At 52.0% G+C, this 20,907-nt stretch overlaps 1 protein-coding gene across 4 annotated transcripts in view; it reads right to left on the minus strand.

Moving 5' to 3' along the window:
• Positions 1-20,907, minus strand: part of TP53BP2 (tumor protein p53 binding protein 2) — a 53,298-nt gene that overhangs the window by 16,248 nt on the left and 16,143 nt on the right. For 3 of the 4 annotated variants that reach the window (XM_078440537.2, XM_078440535.1, XM_078440536.1), the window contains 4 exons: positions 13,102-13,249; positions 7,955-8,068; positions 5,181-5,263; positions 1,623-1,724 (listed from right to left, as the gene is read on the minus strand). In XM_078440537.2, coding sequence (XP_078296663.1) covers positions 1,623-1,724; positions 5,181-5,263; positions 7,955-8,068; positions 13,102-13,249 — 447 coding nt within the window. Of the gene's footprint in view, positions 1-1,622; positions 1,725-5,180; positions 5,264-7,954; positions 8,069-13,101; positions 13,250-15,337; positions 15,460-20,907 lie in introns of those variants that run through there. The other variant, XM_078440538.2, reaches the window with a different exon arrangement.

The following is a 20,907-nucleotide window of genomic DNA, read 5'->3' on the forward strand; positions in this document are numbered from 1 at the left end:
AACCGCATAACCTCACCGCCTTCCTCAGCTCTAAAGTGGGGCGACCGGCAAGGAGCGAACCGTGAAATGTGACTCTCTTCACACAGCACCTTGCACAGCTAGCGCACGCTCAACACACACTTAGGAAAGAGGTGAAGAACCACTTAACGCTCTAAAAAACCAGAGCGTAACATTCTATCATACTAAAATTTTTAACTAAAATCGAGTAACAGAGTCACACAACTTATCATCAAGAGTAACCTCAAGTTAATATGCCTGAAACAGAAGTAACACAAAATAGTTTCGAAATAAGTCCCCAAGATTAAAGATTTGTTCTATTACTCAACCTTATTTTTATCTATCAGCACAGAGCCTGACGCAAAGCTTGATCTCACGAACTGTGAGATCATGACCTGAGCTGAAATCAGGAGTCGGACGCTTAATCAACGGAGCCAACCAGGTGCCCCAGAACATGCATTTTTTTAAATGTTTATTTTGAGAGCGAGAGAGCGCATGAGCAGAAGAGGGGCAAGGAGAGAGGGAGAAGATCCCAAGCAGGTTCCACTCTGTCAGAGCACAGCCCGACATGGGGCTCGATCCCACGAACCGTGAGATCATGACCTGAGACAAAATCAAGAGTCAGACACTTAACTGACAGAGCCACCCAGGCGCCCCCAGAACATGCATTTCTAGCAAGACCCCTAGGTGATTCATATGCAGGCTGAAGTTTGAGAAGCAATGCTACACCTGATTTTGAAGGTGCTGGTGCCTGGCATCAGAGACAGAAACGGATACATGGGAGCCCTGGCACTATGACAAGGAGGGCCACAGGGCGTGTCGCTGGGGACCTCACACGCCAGACCACCACTGGTACCCTAGCTCCAGTGAACTTACAGTCACTAAAAAACTGGTCAGGTGCAGACACTGAGTGTTCAGACCAGGGACGGCAGGTGAAATCCAGCCTGCTGTTTTTAGAAGTCCAGTTTTTGGGGGACACAGCCATCCATTCATTTGTGTCCACGGCCATTTTAGTGCTACAACCATAGAGCTGAGACCGTTAGCCTGCAAACCCCAAGATACCGACTCCCAGCCTCTCTGGAGGAAGTCTGAGGACTTAGACCAGAAACCTGTGGCCGGCAGGAGAGGCAACAGGGAGACTGGTCTGGAAGGTAATGGAGGCTTCTTATGTTTTTTCACCTGTTCGAGGCCAGGATGAGCATTAGTCTGTGGGGGCAGGATGTCTCAGGAGAGGGCAAACAGCCGGTTATCAGTGTCATGACGCAGAAGGGGACAGAGTTAGCAGGACTTGACTGTAAAGTCCCTCTCGCTTTAGCAACCAGTCAGGACAAGGCCAGTCCAGAGCGGTTCCCACCAGCCAAGTGGAAGCATTCCTTATGCTCTTCCTCTGTTACCGATACACGACAGGGATAATTTTGCTCAGGATCGGGGGTCCAGCGATCCTGAACACGGGGGATGATCTAAGGCTTTCCAGAAAATGCTGCAGCAAAGAGAAGCAGGCGCCGGGAAGCAGGAACCTCGTGGGCTGCAGTCTCCTCGTGTGTCTGGGAGGCGACGGCGCACAGCGTGAGCGGCCTCACTCACGCATCAACGGCGGGCCCGCCCGTCCTCCAACGAGACGTTACCTTAGTGGCCAGCATCTGCTGCTGGGCCTCAATCTGCTGCTGCTGGCGGGACGCCATCTCCTGAAGCTCGGCCAGAGTCAGATCCATCCCGGGGCTGCCAGCCTGCAAACGAAACCACAAGCGCTCCGGCTACCACGAAATGATCACAGACACCCTGCACCAAGGTCTGCTTAAGCCGCACCTGAACCCATCACGCCAAAATCGGCCGTTCTTCTCCCGTAATATTAACGAGACCATTAAGTTTCATGTTAACATCCCCACAGGGGATACGTCTTATTATGTTTAGACATAAAATGTACCAATAGACCAGCGCTCTTCAAGTTATAAATGTAAAAGTAAACAGTTTCAGTAGTCGGTGGCCGAAATGGAACTACTTAGAATCACCTTGTTCTGTAGTTAATTTATACTAGAAAAATAACATTTGATCACACTAAACATGACGCTGGGGCACCAGCGGCTGACCTAGAACACAGTCATCACAATGACCTTTAAAAACACGACACTAGCGAGGCGCGCCCGGGTGGCTCAGTCAGTTAAGTGACGTGATTTCTGCTCAGGTCATGATCTCATGGTTCGGGAGTTTGAGCCCCACATCGGACTCCACGCTGTCAGAGTGTGAGTCTGCTTGGGATTCCCTCTTTCCCTCTCTCCTGCCTTCCATGCTCCCTCTCTCTCTCAAAATAAATAAACTTAAAAAAAGGTTTTTTTAAATATGACACTAGCATCAAAAATATTCAAGATACACTGAGTTATGAGGGACAAACAAGATGTCTACTCTCAAAGCATCTACTCAACACGCTCCTAGAAGTTCCAAGCCACGGTAACAGAAAAGAAAAGGCCGGAAGTTGTATCCAGTTTGGAAAGGAAGAAAGTAAACTGTCTTGACTCACAGAAAACGTGATCGTGAGGAAAATGCTACAGAGTCTACAAAAGAGCCGCCAGAACTAGTGAGGTGTTTGCGACATTGCAGGATAAACGATCGGGAGGCAAAAATCAACTGTATTTCTATATACTGACAACCAGAAATTGAGGAAAAATTTCATGTTTACTTACTTTGAGAAAGAAGGCACATGTGCACAAGCGCGTGCATGGGGAGGGGCAGAGAGGGAGAGAGAATCCAAACTCAGGCCTCAATCTCGCAAACCGTGAGATCACGACCTGAACCCAAACAAAGAGTCGGATGCTTAACAGACGCCACCCAGGTACCCTAGAAAAGCATCTTTAAAGACCATTTCCAGTAGCACAGAAACCATGAAGTACTTAGGAATAAATTTAACACGATGCACAAGACCTGCACCCTGAAAACTCACAAACTGCTGAGAGAAAGGCCTGAATGAAGCTGGGCTAAGTGACATGCTCGTGAATCAGAAGCTCACGCCCGCAAGATGACCACGCTTCCCGAACTGACCTGTACGCTCGGCAAAGTGAACTCCCAGCAGGCTTTTTTTAATTCTTAAAAAAGGATTAAAGGTTATTTTTTATTTTAGAGAAAGAGAGAGCGCACGAGTGGGGAAGAGGGGTGGGGGGGGTGAGAGAGCAAGAGCGAGAGAGAATACTAAGCGGGCTTCATGCTCAGTGCAGAGCCCGACGTGGGGCTCAATCCCACTAGCCTGGGATCATGACCTGAGCCAAATCAGGAGTCAGACACCCAGTCAACTAAGCCATGCAGGCATCTTCCAGTAGGCTTGTGTGTGTGTGTGCGTGTGAATGAACAAGGAGATTCCAAACTCCCATAAGGGAGGGCACAGGATCTGGAACAGCCACAACAACCTGAAAAGGAATAAATATAGAAAAGTCACACGGCCTGACCGGAAGACTTCCCCATGCTCTGGTGACCGACACAGCACGGTCAAGACAGAGGAACGGAGAGCACGGACAGACGCCCACGTGTACGGGGCAACGGCCTCGAGACGAAGGTGCAAGGCCCTGGAGCGAGAAAGCATGGCCCTTCCAACAGGCATCCAGCTTGGTCACCTGGACGTCCGTGTACACAACAGCACGAGCTCAAGTCCTCGTACCACAGCCAAGTGTTCAAAGTGGGTCATAAAATTAAATGTAAAAGAACAAGACAAAACTTCCCAATTGAGCAACTATCCTTTATTAAATTAGGAACACGTCACAGACCAGGGAGAATATTTGCAAAGCATATACCTCATAAAAGACTCGGATCCAGAACAGAGTTCTCGAACTCAGTACTAAGAAAGCAAACAAACCAACAAGGAAAAGTATAAACAAAAGAGGCGAACAAATACGTCACCAAATAAGACACACGGGTGGCAAATAAGCGTGTGCACCACAAGCTGTCAGAGAAACACAAGGTGAAGCCTCGGGGGACCGCGAGGCCCCAGCCAGCGACAATTACCAGGACTGACCACACCAGATGCGGGCGAGGACACAGCACAACCGGAACTCTCAGATGGGAACGGAAAATAAAACAATCACCTTGGCAACCAGTCTGGCAGCTTCTTAAAAAGTGAACACGCCCCTGCCGCGTGACCCAGCACCCCACTCCTAGTAGCCGAAGAGAACTAAAAGGACGTGCCCGTACACAGAATAGGACCCAAATATGACGGCTGGATACAGACTAACCAGAACCGGCAATAAGTCCAACGTCCGTCTACAGGTGGATCAGCATGTTGTGCGGGTGGAGTGCGTCCCAGCGATGAAAAGGAACCAACCACTGACCTCCAGGACGGAAGGGATGAAAACAGCTATGCTGAGCACATTCAGACAAAAAGACTATATACTGGAGGATTCCATCCACATACAATTCTGGAAAACACAAGTGATCTGCAGCGACAGAAAGCAGACAGGGGGTCCTTGAGGACGGGGAGGGAGGCAGGAAGGGAAGGTTACAGAAGGACATGCGGAAACCCAGCGTGACGGACACTGTCACTATCTTGACTGTGGTGACGGTTTCACAGGTGTGTACGCGTGTCAAAACTTACCGAACTGCGCACTCGAAATTTGTGCAATTTACTGTATGTGGGTCAACTATAGTTCGATAAAGCTGTTCAAGAAGAACCCAGTGAGGGGGGAAGATACGCTGTGTCAAGATGCACTCAAATCCTGTTAACGGCTGAGACCGTTTTTCGTCATCTTTATGTGAGCCTTCCAGCCCCGTAAGAGAAGTGTAAGATCTAAGAGAAACAAGGAGAATTTGGGGAAAGAGGAGCAAATGGTCTGGATTCTCACATAAATTTACCATAGACTGGGGAAAGATAAAGAGGCGAATCCCTAACCGTATTACAAATTCTGAGCTCTGAAAAGAAAATGTCTACCAGGTGCCCCCAAAGATACTCATGACTTGCTCAACATTTGTTTTGTTCTGAATGTGAGGCATTTCCAGCATCTAAAACTGCTCTCGACAGTCACCCATGCCGAGATCATTAAAATCAATCCTTTGTATGAAATGAATTTACAATAACCTTTACAGAAGAGGGCCTTCCTTCGTAACCCATTGGAGAACAAAATAATAATGAATGCGAGTTGAAGGTCAAAACAGCAGATCACTGGCACGCATGCAGCACGGATAAAAACAAAAAAACGATCACTTACGCCATTCTCCTTCCTTCGATGTTCACCAGGAACTTTTACACCATTTCTTCTTAAACTTGGATCCTGAGACCTTGGTCCACTCACTAAGCACAAAATTCAAAAGCCAGGCATTAACACTAGAACGGACAGGTGCCATAAGGAGCAGGTCACCTTGGGGTTGTCACTATCACTCCCGGATACCAGAAGCAGAAAGGACGCCGTAAACAAAACACCTCCCGTCATTTGTTCACAATGCTGCTCCTGGCTCTCCACTTAGCTAGTCGGTTGTGAGATCAAGAACTTTCACCGAAAGAAATAAGTGAAAATTAAATCCATCCATCCCCGTGCTCATCAGGTGTGTTTGTAACTTCCACTGAAAAGAAGCAACTGAAAACAGAGTTAAGAGACGTCTTGAATATTTTTGGTTTACTGGGGACATTTTATGGTAGTTCATAAGTACTAGGAAGTACTTCCCCATTTATTTCAGTAAAAAAATTTCCATTTTCTTAACTTGGGAAAATACTAACTAGAGAACACTGTATATTCTGCTTTACTGGCTAAAAAGAATTGTTCTGGGGCCTGAAGCCTGCTTTGGATTCTGTGTCTCCCTCTCTCTCTGACCGTCCCCCGCTGGTGCTCAGTCTCTCTTGCAAAATAAAAATTAAAAAAAAAAAATTTAAACTGATACAGTGTAAGAAATTTGTAATTTGAAATATCAACAGCTTTTTAAATATAGAAAATTAAGCCTATATCTGTACTTCCCGTATATTAGAAAACACAGATCTCCCAAGAAATTTTAAATTAAAATTTCTTGATTCCCGTGCCCATAAGTAAACGTCTGTCCTCAGAGCCAGGTATCACGCGGACACCTAACGCGAACGCACTAGCTTTATTTTTAAAACACTGTTCAGTTCTGACAACGCGGCTCAAGTCATCGGTCACAATATTTCCACAAGAAAAAAAACCTGCCACTTAAGAGTAATTGCTTTCTTCACCACCTCAACGAGAGGGCATGCAACCAGTGTCTCGTTAGCATGTTCAGGACTCAATCAGAGTCAGAGGCCCAGGTCCTGGGCCAAGGGCACAGGGAAGAGGGCGGGCGTCCCCTAACCCAGGCTCGCACCTCGCTGGCGGATGCGACCGCGGCCCGGTTCGAACGCTGCGGGGCCCTGGTGTGTGCGACAATGTGAACGGCTCCTCGATCTTTGGACTGGGCTTCTCACCTTACAGACACACTGAGGCTGTGTACTGCACTCCTATTTAATAATTTACCCACGACCTACCCAGAAGACATGGAACTGTTGGGTGAAAAGGTAAAATTCAACTTATTACCAGAGGATGTGTGCGATAACGTAAGTAAAGAACAAAACAAAAATGCGATTGCAGACGCCAATTTACAACTACAAGGCGGCTCGGGAACAAAATAAGTGAGGGTTTAAAGGACACCAACAGACAGCAGTGAGGATGGAGAGCATATGGCCAGCCTGGCTGAGGGGTCTCGGCTGTGCTCCCGGCTCCGCCCCGGACGTGTGGCCTCGGGCAGGGCAGGTCACCTGCGTGCCCGCACTCTCCTGCGGTGGGGATGAGGCCACACTACGTCACACGCCACACGTAAGCATTTCTAATGGCTGGGCACCACGCGGGCGCTTGGATTAAGGCAGTAAACTTGAGATGTTATGTTACATGATAGCGAACACCTGTTTCCTACATTCCTACTCACGAGAGTAATGTCCTGAGATCACAAACCCTCAAGTTCCCATTTTAAAGGTTCTCACACTTTTAGAAATACTTAGTACTCCCACTTATCGGGGGGCTTCCCCCAGGAACAGAGCCCCTCAGGGTCCCCAGGACGGCTCCACCCTCAGGGTCCAGCCATGGTCGGCCCGGCGTCCCTCCGCTGGCGTCTTCTCCCTCCTTACCTCATCTGCACGCCCCGGTGAGAACCCTCATCCCCACAGCTGTGACCACCTGACCCCCACAGCCTCCGTCCAAAGCCCGCCTCTCAGCCCCTAACCCTGGCTCATCTCCTGGCCCAAATCCCCTACAAGTGCTCTCCCTCTGGGATCTTGAATTTAGACGGTCTGGGTTTGGACCCTAACTTCCCGTCACTGCACCTGTTCAGGAACCCGGGACCGCAGTCTCCTCCCCTGCCTAGCCTCTCCCTGCAGCTCCCCTCCACCCCTTCCCACCAGCTCAGACACCGTCTGTGTCCTCCTCCCGATTGGGCCGGCAAAACCCCAACTCTGGGGCAATCTAACCGTCTTCTTCCAACATCCAGACTGCAGAGCCCGGCTAGAAGGAAAGCCCAGGGTCTGGGATCCGCGGTGTCCCGAGTCCCTAGCTGACGCTCTTGTGTTCCCTGTGACGGCTCACGTGGGCCTCTGTGCCCCCCCCCCACCCAACCTCAGAGAAGACGACCAGAAGCCCTTCCTCCAAACCCCACACCACCGCCAACCGCATCTGTCCTCTCTCCCTCTGCACCCAGGAGAAGGTCTCTCGGGCTGAGGGCGCCGCTCCTCAGGGACCCGCCAGCACACATCGCCGCCCCCAAATTTCCACCTCCTGCTCTAGGGACTCCTTTCCACCTGATTCTCCCCTCTTCAAACACCACAAATCAAAGCAAACCACACCCTTGGCTCCCTGGCGGTCAGGTCTTGGCAGCTGGGCCGTCCTCAGGCCTCCACTCCCTCCCTCTCCTGCACCCTCACTCAAGTCACCAGGCTCCCGACACCCCCCACCCCCTCCAAAGCAAGCAAAGTCCACAGCCCTGTTCAGATTCACATGACGCTACCCACCTGTGTCCCTGCCGGGGGGCCGTTCGTGACGAAGGAAGAAACGAACTTCGTTCCTCTGACTTCCAGACCGCTGCAGAGCCTCAAACATGCGCTCGTTATCAGCAACCGGACGCTCTATGGAAACAAACACATCATGTGACCTGCAGGTCCAACGAAGGGCATTTGCTCCCATCCTTCGTGCAGATTCTGCTGATGGGAACACTTAGCGTCTTAGATAACTTTTTTCCCATTAAAAGAGCCCTTAGATGGGGCACCTGGGTGGCTCAGTCGGTTAAGTGTCAGACTTGGGTTCAGGTCACGATCTTGTGGTTTGTGAATTCGAGCCCCACGTCGGGCTCTGTGCTAATGGCTTGGAGCCTGGAGTTGCTTCGGATCCTGTGTCTCCCTCTCTCTCTGTCCCTCACCCCCCCCCTCAAAAATGAATAAACTTCAAAAAAATTTTTAAAAAGTAAAATAAAAGAGCCCTTAGAAATACAGTGGCACAGATGCTCCACACAGTCCGTGTCCAACCGGGGGGCACAGGAAAGAGGAACCGGTCAGGGCCGGCCGCCAGGAGCACGGGACTCTAGCTCAGTGCCTGATGGACTAGCGGCCGGTGACCTCGAGGGGTTTCTGAAGTCTGTCAACTGTGACACAGGATGGTCTCTGAGGTCCTTTCTAACTCGGATGTTCTAGGGCTCTCTAAGCACACAAACAAGAAATTAAAAATAACTTTCCAAACAGCCTAGTCTTCCTATTAGGCTATTTTTAAGTTATAATTCTATAAACTATGTTAAAAAAAAAAAAAATCAGACATACCCGTTTCCTAACAAAAGGCTGCTTACTGCACTGAAAACACAATAGACCCTTGAGTAACAGCTATGACCTGCCCACGTCCACTTATGCGGGAATTTTTTTGATAAATACAGGGCAGTCCTGTAAATATTCCTTATGGTTTTTTGTTTTTTTACTGTTTCTTTACTTTGAGAGAGAGATAGAGAATGTGAGCCAGGGAGGGCAGAGAGAGGGAGAAACAGAATCCCAAGCAGGGTCTGCACGGTCAGTGCAGAGCCTGATGCGGGGGCTCGAACTCAGGAACCGGGAGATCGTGACCTGAGCCGAAGACGACACTTAACTGACTGAGCACTTAACTTACTGCCAGGAGCTCCACGTTCCTTATGATTTCCTTACTAGCATCTTCTCTCTAGCTTCCTTGACTGAAGAACAGTGTGTGTAATACACACGACATACACAACATGGGCTACCGGACTTCCCGGGCCGGAAGCAGTTTGGGGGTAGCTGAAAGTCACATGCGGGTTTTCGACTGTGCCCCGGGGGGCCGGTACCCCAACCCCCCACATCGTTCGCTGCATGTCTATTCGGCCCCTCTTCCGGTGAGAATGACAGCTGTCAAACTTTTCTAGAGACAAAAGGACACAGCTAAACACTCTAATAAATGCGCAATTCAGGAGAAACCATGGTTGTAAGCTCCCCTCAAAATACCTTGTCATCTCCAGGATCTGGATATAAACACCAAACCTACTGCTCGCGGACACAACTGCTCCCAATCGGAGCAGCTCCAGTGACGTCAGTGTGCTACTTACTCAACGTGAGGACGTTGAAGCGGCCGGCGAGAACTCAGCGCGCCTGCCGGTAACCGAGACCACGACGCCAGCACCTGCAGCGACCACAGGGCGGAGAACAGGCAGCCCGTTTTGTGGACTGACCCTGAACTCAGTCCCGTCAGCTCCAACAAAGTACCGTTGTGCTTCCAGTCACGGTAAAACAACACGCGGAGTTCAGAGGTCCCGTCTCTTCCACAAGCCACAGAAATTCTAAGACCCCCCCAAAAGGAACACCCCTGACAAGAAAGACGCCCCCAAAAGCACTTCTGAGCAGACCTTCTACCTCCTCACCCAACATAGGCACGCACGCATGCGCACACACACACGCGCGCGCGCTTTCAGAAAAATGAGGTGAAACCCCCAGGCTCCAGGAGCCAAGAGACAAGTCAAGAAAGTGAAGAAACCCCAGTCCCCATGGGGGGACTGCTCAGCAGGTCTGGGAGCCGGGGTCCCGCTGGCCGGGAGGACTGACCGCAAGTGCAGGAGCACGCTTCGGGTTCTGCAGACCCCCTGCCCACACCCCCTGCCCCAGGTGAGCAGGGCCTGCCATGGATTCCAGGGAGGGATTCCGGGGAGGACGGTGAGGTTAGAAGGCTAGTAAAGGGCAGAGACAGGACTTGATACCCAAGATCTTGCTCCTAACCACAGCACCACACCAGCAACCCTCTAATGAATTATGAATTCACTATAACCCATCCAAATCCCAACAGGATTTTTCCCGGAACCTTTTAAGGTCCTTCTACATTGTATCTGAAAAAAAATATATAGAACAGTTCAGGTATTCTTTGAAAAAACAGGGGTGCCTGGGGGTGGGGTGGGGGGTAGGCTCAGTCGGTCAAGCCTCTGACTCTTGATTTCGGCACAGGCCATGATCTCACAGTTCGTGAGTTTGAGCCCCGTGACAGTGCAGAGCCTGCTTGGGATTCTGTCTCTCTCTCTGCCCCTCTCTCACACCTACACATATTCGCTCTCTCAGAAATAAACAAATATTCGAGAAAACAAAAAAAGCAGAACAATGAAATGCACACCTGGCTTACCAATCCCTAACACACACTAAAACCACACAGTAATTAGAACAGTTTAGTTCTGTTGTGAACAAAAGACACAAGTGACTGACGGAAGCTGGCAGGAGTGAACCTGGCACAAGAGCTACCACGGACACAGAGACGGCTCACATCGGGAAGGAAGAGAGCACCGATCGGAGGGGCACTCAGAACAACTCACTCTCTGTCTGGAGACAAGAACCGGCCCCCTAACTCTCACGAGTCACAGACTGATGGAGGAAGGACAGAAACCACTAAAACCAGCTTTACGGACCAGGAGAGCAGGTTCACAGCCTCGAAGTAAAGAAGAAGCCTTGTAAATCACACAGAGAGACCTGGGCTGCAGAGTAGTTGGTTTTGGTTTTAACGCCTACAGATCAAGAGGCAAAAAAGCCAAGGGAAACCTGAGCAATGGCTACAGGGAAACAATTCTCTGAAAATGGAAACCCAGGGGGGTGCCGGGTGGCCCAGCATTTACTCTGGATCTCAGCTCACGACCTCTCAGCTCATGGGCTCGAGCCCCACCTCGGGCTCTACACTGACAGAGCGGAGCCTGGAGCTGCTTCGGATTCTGTGTCTCCCTCTCTCTCTCTGCACCACCCCCGCTAGCTCACGCTCTCTCAAAAAGTAAAATAAAACATTAAAAATAGTAATAATTTTTAAAAAGGAGCAATTACGTGGAGAACTGAGGGATGAGAGTAGGGACGCGCTTCTATTCTATATTATTTCCTCTTTTACAAAAAAGAATACGTTCAGGTGCTGTCATTTATTTTAAAAACTAGAAGAGCGCTCCTGGGTGGTTCAGCCTCTGACTGATCTTGGCTCAGGTCATGATCTCGAGGTTTGTGAATTCGAGCCCCACGTCAGGCTCTGCGCTGACAGTGTGGAGCCTGCTTGGGACTCGTCTCCTCCTTTCTGCCCCTCCCCCACCTGCTCTATCTTTCTCCAAATAACTTTAAAAAACTAAAACATAAGTTAGAAGACAGAAAATCTTCTAAACATCATCATCACATAGTAAAGGGAACTCAAGTGAGCAAGACACGAGAGAAGAAAGAACAGGTAGAATCAGAGTTTCCAGGAGACACTGAGCCTCGACAAAGAGAGGGATGCCTCTTCCTCTAGGAAAAGGGAGGAAGGGCAGGCGGGTCTGGAGAGAAGGTGAGGGGCGCACAATGGGTGCTTCCGATAACCCCTAGTAAGCCATAAACAAGGTCACTTCTGATGCAAGGAGGCTGCCAGAAGCATCCAGCAGTGCGCGGATTCACTCAGGAAGTGCTCACTGAGCACCGCCAGACCCCAGGCCCTCCCCTGAGCCGGGCACACCAATGACAGGGACACGCAAGGCCTCTCCTCTCAGGGAGCGACGTTCAAGTGCACTTGTGTGGGGCCACGGGGATTAAAGCGGCAAGAGACATGAACGCTCAAGAACCAGCGTGACGTGTCTTAGCAGAGGGGCAGATCAGGGTGACATCACAGCTACTTCAGCAGGAGGTAACATTTCAGCTGAAGTCCAGGCGGCAAAACCTGGAGGGAGAGCGACACAGGCAGTAAAGGAGCCGGCGCCTGTGGCCCTAAGGAGGGAAGGAGCGGGGATCATTCAGGAACACCAGAGAGCTGCAGGAGGACGGGGAGGAGCCAGTATCCGGCAGCCACAGTCCAAGATCAGAGTGTGGATCTGATTCTAAGCAGAAAGCAAGTCACTGAGAAGAGGAAAGTCAGACTACCATTCGGGCCCCTCTAGCAAATGGTCTACTCTAGCTCCCCTGCGGGGGGAAGGGAGGAAGTGACCCAGGGAGAGGGCACGAGACCTCTAGGACGCCCACCCGTAAGCGAGTCGACCAAAGGTGACCAGGAGGTCTTGCCTGGGCCACCGGAGCATCGGGAACGGCGTGGACCCAGTCCCCACGGTGTGCGGCCGGCGCCGGGACACCGGGCAGCCCTGGAGGAGGCCGGGGGGCAGGGGGCGCTCATGCAGGCTGCACAGGACTGAGGCACAAATGACGGAAAATTACTCCATCTACAAACTCCTCAGGGGCAAGAAGAGCAGGCTGTCCCGCTTCAGAGCTACAAAGATACAAAGAACTAGAGTGAGGGATTGATCTCAAAGCTTAAAACAGTACCCAAGACTTCAATCCCCCCCCCCCCCCAACCACGGTGACGCCACACCGACCGCCTTCCCTAAAAACCTGCAAACACGTGCAGAGGGCGACACACTTGGGACGCCTCACATCTCTAACTCAGTCAACTCCAAGCACCCAGAAAGCACCTCGTGAGCACCGTACGGTTTACCGGAAGCTTCCACCGGTGCATCACCTGCCTGTCCTCTGACCGCGCACACCATGGCGGCTTCAGTGTATCGCAGGGAAAGAAAGAGCAGAAAGGCTTTGTGTGTCCCACCACAGCTGGACGGACGCGCCCCCGACGCACGTGTGCCGCCACGTCTACAATCCAGGAACCACACAACGCGGCCTAAGGGGCGCGCAGGGTTCCCGCCTCGTACCAGAGCCGCAGCGCACTTCAGCCAGGTGGCACTCGCTCTCGCCGGGTTCTTTGCACAGATCCACCACATCTCGGCACGTGGTTTCGGGGGTCACGGGGACCTCGGTGAAGTGCTGCTCGTTGTCGCTGAGGAACACGGTGAGGAACATCTGCCGAGAGAGAGACAGCAGCTGTCAGCGTCCATTCCTGTCCCCAGAGTCCCCGTCCAAGTGCGTATGTGCTGGCAGCCATCCCCCCCCACGCCCCCCGCGGCACACAGCCTGCAGAGCCCCTGGGGTCCCTGGCGTTCGGTCAAACCGGCTCACACAAAAGGCCAAACCGAGTCTTTCTGTGACGCTGTCTGTCATCTGTTTATCATAGACTCATACGGTTCGTGGTGTGTGCCCCACCCGTCCTGGAAACAGAGCTGCCCACCAATCCCGAGAGCGGCCGGGCCACCAGACGTGCGCAGGCTCTTTGGAGGGAGACCTAGAACGTGACACATGTCGCTCTAGAGGTGGGGAAGGGAAGCAGGAGGCAGAACACGGAGGGAAATCTAGTATTTACACCACGCGCGTGTATCACCTACTCAAACCATTGTGGTTTTGGGGCGAAAACGTTTTAATCAAATCAAATGCCTATGTTACAGCCCGAAGTCTCCATCGACGAGGTACGAGCAGAACGACTCTTAGGGTAACACTTGGCTGACCTCGTAAACACTCGGGCAGCAGAGGCTGGAATCTGACCCCGTTAGCAAAGCCTCTCCTTCTAAGAGCAGACGCTGTATCTTAACACTGATAGAGCAAAGAGTGCAAACTCTCACACCCATTCGATTATCCCCCAAAATGTCGTCCGTTCCCAGCCCAGCCACGCAGGCAAGCGACCCTGGCACCCTCAACTCCGGGGGTGCCTACTCCACGCCAGTCGACAGGCATCAGGATAAAGAACCACCTCAAAGGGGCCCAACTGCGGGCATCCATCCTGTGGAAATACTTCCCCAAAGAGAAAGGCAGAGTCGTTGGCACGTCAACCTGTGGACCAGCACGCCTTCTGTAAACATAATTAACCACCACTAAGCACCGCGAGAAGCTCGGGCTGTAAGGCCACCCAGCAGCAGCAGGAGCAGGACGCGCACCGCGTGCACGAGGACACGCGAGATCACGGGGCAGTCCCGGCGCCCACAGCACCCGGCTGCCCCTGCCCGGACACCCCCTCGCCCCCCCCAGGCTGGATGCGACAGCCGCAGCACACGTTTCCCTGCAAGAAGGCAGCGCAGGACGCCACGAGGGCTGGGTCGGGACAGGGCACACGCACGGCAGGACGCACTCCCCGGGCACCCTGCAGCCCCTCCTTCGCCCCGCCCGTGTCCTCTGCAGGGCACAGTCCCCCCCTTCGGACAGTCCAAGCTCTCAACGCACAGGAGCACGTGCACGTGCAAAGTAACCCGGAAGACCGGAGCGGACGAGCAGGTAACCCAGAAACGTTCCAACAGTGGGCACCGCTGCAACAATACGTACGACGTGAAAAATCCTGCACCCTCTCCCAGGATGAGCTGAGAAGCTTCCAAGCTAACTCTATCCGGTTTTCACACCCCAACGAGCTCTATTAATAAAGACACATGGTTCCAGGCCTCACCCGGCCAGAAAGGCAGCCCGTGAACGCACACCCACGCAGCCTAGACAGAATCACCGGGGCAGATGACAGTAACGGAGCTGGCACTCGGCAGCGTTCCCCACACCAATGCTCTCCCTGAACCTGAGCGCCTCGAAAACAGGAACGCTTTTACCGTAAACAACGGGCTTAAGGTGTCCGTTAAACTGCAGGAACATTCTGTGGGCAGTCTGTGCCCTAGGCACACCGGGGGCTGCGACAGGTCCCGGCGCCCGGCCCGGCCCGCGTCCCCCTGTGGGACCTCAGAGACTCACGTCAACCCTGAGAGCCGGAGGTTGTTTTCTCTTCATAAACAAAGAGGACTCACGGAAAGGACCCGCCTGGCCACTAAAATGACAGTCAACTCTGCTCTTCCGATCCAGCCTTACCCTTAAGGCTGCGGCCTACGGCAGGAAAATACCAGGAAAACTGGGAAATGCTCTATGCGCCAGTCACCCAAACTTTACTATCTGGGAAACAACAGCTTTGTTTACTTTAAGCAGGATCACAAGTAAGAATGACGAGAGGCTGTTGCAGGTTACCAACCCCGAAGAGCCACAGCCCTGGCGTGAGGGGCGAGTGCAGAGGCCAACCCCACGTCTACCTACCACGTGCAAAGAGGTCCTCTGGGGTACGGACTACAGCAGGTGTCCCGAAGTCCTCGGCCGAGAACCGGGTGGCACTGCTCCAGACTCCTGGGCAGGAGGTCTGGGCTCTACCCCCAGCTCTGTTAATAATTAGTTAGACCGCCTTAGGGAAATCACATCACTGAATCTCGGTCCTCCCCTTCAAAGTAAGAGTCTCCGGCACCCAAACGGCTCAGGACAGCTTTCTACAGCAGCCTGCAAGCCGCAGGTAGCAGTTCAGGCACCAAGTGAGGGCCTGAATGAGGGCAGTGCATAAGGAGAGATTCCGTAGACAGGACCAGATCTGGTGACAAAATGAGGGGGGGGGGGGGGGGGGGGTGTAGTGCTGCGTGTGAACCCCCCAACTCTGTGGATACAGAGTAAATTCGGGAGGAGGAAGCAGGGCTTTGCGGCTGTGGCTGCATCAGGTGGGAAGTTTGTGTGGATTAGCTGACTTGTGACCTGCGCACACCAGCAGCTGCCCCCGTTACCTTTCCAGCACCCCCCATTGCCCCGTGTCCGTGACCCTCCCACGCAGCACGCATGCCGGGTCCTGGGGGCCTGTGCACCTGCCCTTCCGTCTGCAGCCCACCAAGCTGCCCCCCCTCCGCCCCCCTCAGGTCTGCACTCAAATGTTGCTTTCCCAGTGAGGCCTTCCCTGGCCACCCTTCCAGAAAATCCCAACACCACCCGCACCCGCGCACATACTCCCTGCTTTGTGCTCTCCTTGGCATAGTCACTCACGTAGCGCACATTATATTTACTTAACTTTGCTCTCTCCATCTTCCCTTCCAGAGGGTCAGCTCCACACGGGCCGGCATTCTGACGGTCAATGCTGCACCCTCAGCACCCTGCACGGGGCCTGGTGCGCACCAAGCACCCAGCAGTGGCGTATGAACGGATGAACCCTGGAGCTGGTCCTGCATGTCGCAGAGCCACTTCGGACAGCACAGCTGGACACGATGCCGGACGGAGACGAGGGAGTGTCCATCCGCCGTCACCTCCATAGCGTACACCACGCCAGCCAGCTTACGTCTTCAACATCCTTCCCATTCGTTCAGTACTTACAGGCCATCGAGTGAACAAACTAAGTCCTCAGGTGGAAACCACCTTTAATAAACAGCGAACACTCAGAGGCAGGGGAAACAAAAACAAGAAGGAACTACCGGGACCTCATCAAAATAAAAAGCTTCTGCACAGCGAAGGAAACAATCAGCAAAACTAAAACGCAACCGACAGAATGGGAGAAGATATTTACAAATGACATATCAGATAAAGGGTTAGTATCCAAAATTTATAAAGAACTTATCAAACTCAACACCCCAAAAACAAATAACCCAGTGAAGAAATGGGCAAAAGCCATGAATAGACACTTCTCCAAAGACATCCTGATGGCCAACCGACACATGAAAAAATGCTCAACATTACTCACCATCAGGGAAATACAGATCAAAACCACAATGAGATACCACCTGACACCTGTCAGAATGGCTAACATGAACAACTCAGGCAACAACAGATGTTGGCGAGGATGTGGAGAAAGAGGGTCTCTTCTGCATTGTTGGTGGGAATGCAAGCTGGTGCAGCCACTCTGGAAAACAGTATGGAGATTCCTCAAAAAACTAAAAAGAGAACTACCCTACGACCCAGCAATTGCACTACTAGGCATTTATCCACGGGATACAGGTATGCTGTTTTGAAGGGACACGTTTTGAAGGCACCCCCATTTTATAGCAGCACTATCAACAATAGCCAAAGTATGGAAAAAGCCCAGATGTCTATTGATGGATGAATGGATAAAGAAGATGTGGTATATACATGTATATACACACAGACGTGTATACATATATATGCATATATGTATACACATGTGTGTATATACATGTATACATGTATACACATGTGTGTATATACGTGTATATACACACACACAATAGAGTATTACTCGACAATCAAAAAGAATGAAACCTTGCCACTTGCAACTATGGGGATGGAATTGGAGGGTATTATGCTAAGTGAAATTAGTCAGAGAAAGACAAAAATCATATGACTTCACTCATAGGAGGACTTTAAGAAAGAAAACAGATGAACATAAGGGAAGGGAAACAAAAATAATATAAAAACAGGAACGGGAACAAAACAGAAGAGACTCTTAAATATGGAGAACGAACTGAGGGTTGCTGGAGGGGTTTTGGGAGGGGGGATGGGCTAAATGAGTAAGGGGCACTAAGGAATCTACTCCTGAAATCACTGTTTCACTATATGCTAATTTGGATGTAAATTCTAAAAAATAAAAAAGTTTTTAAAAATAATAAAATAAACAGCGAACACAGCACATAGCACAAAATTCAAAACAGAGGGGGCCGTGCGGAGAGGGACCCCCACCTCTGGGAGCACAGGGCAGGAAGGAGGATGCAGAGTGAACCTGGAGGGGCTCAGGACCACAGTCGCCAATCCACACGCATCTGCGCGGTCCCAGTCTGCAGCCATCTAAGGGGAAAGGGAGCCCAAGGGCCTGGAGGAAGGGCTGGGTCACACCCGGGGCAGAGCAGGGTCAGCGTAGAGAGAGCAAAGGACAGAGGAACCAATGAGGCCGCTGGTCCTCGTGCCAGGGTGTGGACAGAGGGCTGTCCGCCACGGGCTGCAGGGCTGCACCCCCAGCGCCTGCGTGGAACCGGGCAGGGGGCCGAGGGTCTGCGCGTGACTGGAAACCACCATCCAAAGGCCAGAGCAAGGAATGTGGACTCCAGTGGAGAGCCCACTGCAGGCAGAGGCGCCAGTGGTGGCCAGGGTCGCGGTGAGGGACCACTGACAGCTACAGGGCCTCTCTAGGCGTGACGAAAATGCTCTGGAATTAGTGTGCCAGTTGCACAACAGGTGGAAAGAAACCCCTGCAGGGCACACTCAGAGTGGTGGGAGGCGAGGTGACGTCACTTAAGTCATTCTGGCTGCTATGTGAACAGACACAGGGGACACGCAGCACCTGCAATGGACGGTGACCCGAGCGGCAGGGAACAGCAAGGGTGGTGAAAACGGCTAGACGCGGACAGATCTGAAGGCTGGGCCAGGAGATGTGCTCACCAGGAGGCACGGCGCAGGGGCGGGATGTGAACGCGGGGCAGGGGCGGGAGCCTGGATGTGAGGTCTCAGCGCCCGGAGAGCCTCAAGGAGGGGAGGAGGGGGCCGGCAGGGGAGCGCCCACGGACCGGACCATCGGGGTCAAAGGGGAGCTGCCTACCAGACACGGGGACTGGCCAAGGAGGCTGCCACACACACACACACACACACACACACACACACACACACACGACCACCTGCCTGGGGCGAGAGGACACGAGGCCTGAGGGGCCAGACACTGAGGAGCACCGAGGGCTGTGCCTGGAGCTGGCCCCGTGACCTGCAGACACCCACCCCCGACAGCAGGCAAGCGCTCCGCCAAGGACTGAGGCGCCACCAAGGAAACAGAAACTACCCCAAGGAGTGTGAGGCCCAGCAACCAAGTCGAGTGTTTCAAACGAAGCCCAACGAACTCAGAGCTGAGAACTGACCCCGCGGTCCCCCCCCACGTGGCACTCTGGAGCCTCTGGGAGGACAAGCAGAGAGGGACCGGACCACAGACCCCGAGCGGAGGACGCAGACACAGCACCGCGAGGCCTCCGGAGACAACCTGGGTTTATTCGGAGGCCTTTTCAGACAATCATCCAGTATCAGGAAGGAGTTTACTGGCCAGCACATTTGGGCAAACACAGTCTGCAAAAGGCCCTCAGTTCTGGGTCCTGATTGAAGGCCAGAAAGCCTGGACACGAGGTACCTCAGTCCACTTGCCCTACTTCTTACAGAAGAGATTTGTATTAAAATGCAGTGTCCCGTTAATGGGCCATTTTTCCTCATCTCCTAAGGAGAACTGAGGCCAGTATTACAAAAAAAGATCAATTTCATCTTGTTTTGTTTTTAGATCTTGCAATCTGAATGGATTCCAGTGGGTTAAAAGGCATCCCAAGGGAGAGTCCTTGGGGACTAAAGAAGATCCCACATGTCCTCAGTCTCAGAGAGCATAATCCCTTTCCTCCAGCATACTAGAACGACATGGGGGACGGACAAAGGGCTTTTACTGGGATTCATGGGGCCATTTTGCTACACTTAGCCCAGTGTATGCCGAAAATGCATATCCACATGGCTGGAACACGTTTACCAGGGCACTGCTGAAAAAGGCAGGGGAACAGACCTTGGCCCTTTTAAAGACCTTGGCCCTTTTAACCCCTCCTCAACAGCCAACTATCGATATGTAAATTACTGTTGGGCCAAAAGAAAACCAGTGCATCCTACAACCAAGGGGAGTCTTGCTTGGTCACAGTCCATACCCCCAACGTCCTGTAGGCGGGATACAGCATGGAGAAACTGGGGAAGACAGATCAGCTCTCGGAGGCAGAGTCAAGCCTGGGTAGGAGCCACTGCTCTCTGCACAAGACTGACAGAAAGTAGGGCTTTCTGTTACCAGTCAAACAGCCAAAACGCAGGGCCAGGAGATGAGGCTTCTCCTGGCCAACAGGGTCAAAAGATGAGGCCTCTCCTGGCCAGCTATAGGAAACTGAGATGAAGGCCACCTTTTCCTCCTCCTTCCTATAGATAGGCAATTCCCCAACCAAGGCCAATACCCCTTTAGGATGCATTCTGAAAACCTGGCATGGTTTTGATCCACAAACCCTACAGAAAAAGGGACTCCTTTTCTTTTGCACCGAGGCCTGGCCCTGATACAAACTGGAGGAAGAAACCTGGCCGCCAGGGGGAAGTTATCAATTATAATGCTATCCTACAGTGTGACCTGTTTTGCAAACGTGAAGGGAAACAGGGAGAAGTCCCTAGGTTCAGTGTGTTTGGAGCCTTAGAGAAAATCGAGGGACGTACAAGGTCGATCCCGGCCTACTGGCAACCCTTTCCAAGGGCTCACAACAATGAAAGGAGGGAACTAAGGGCGCCTTGCTGCACCCACAGCAGACCAGAGACAGGAGAGGGGAAGACTTCCACCTCCACCTCCCCCTGCTCAGGTCCTCAATCTACATATCCAGACTTAAAAACCGTGCACTTTTGCTCCCTGCTGCCCACCTTACCCAGGCCCTCCCCGTAGTGTAACAGGCGTGTTTCCCCTACAAGAAGCTAGGGTGCAGGAAGTGGGGGACACAGGGAGGCACCACCATAAGATTACAAGTACCTTCTTCATTGCAAGATTTAAGACAGATAAAAGAATAGGTACGTTTTCTGATGACCCTCATAGGTATATAGAGACTTTTCAGAATATTAGTTATGTTCCTGAGTTGACCTGGAAAGATACAATGCTTTTGTTGAATCAGACTCTTAATGAGACAGGGAAGTGTGGTATTCTGGCAGCTGCTGAGAGATATGGGGACGAGGAGCTCCTTAATTACCATGGGGCTGGAGGTCCTTCAAGAACTCCCAGTTCCCTACTGGGGTTCAGGCAGTTCTGCCCCAACATCCTAATTTGGAACTATGATAGTCCCACTGGGGAACTGTATCACTACCATTTCCAAGCTTGT

Source organism: Panthera onca, chromosome F1 (assembly GCF_046562875.1).
Source record: "Panthera onca isolate mPanOnc1 chromosome F1, mPanOnc1 haplotype 2, whole genome shotgun sequence".
NCBI lineage: Eukaryota > Metazoa > Chordata > Mammalia > Carnivora > Felidae > Panthera > Panthera onca.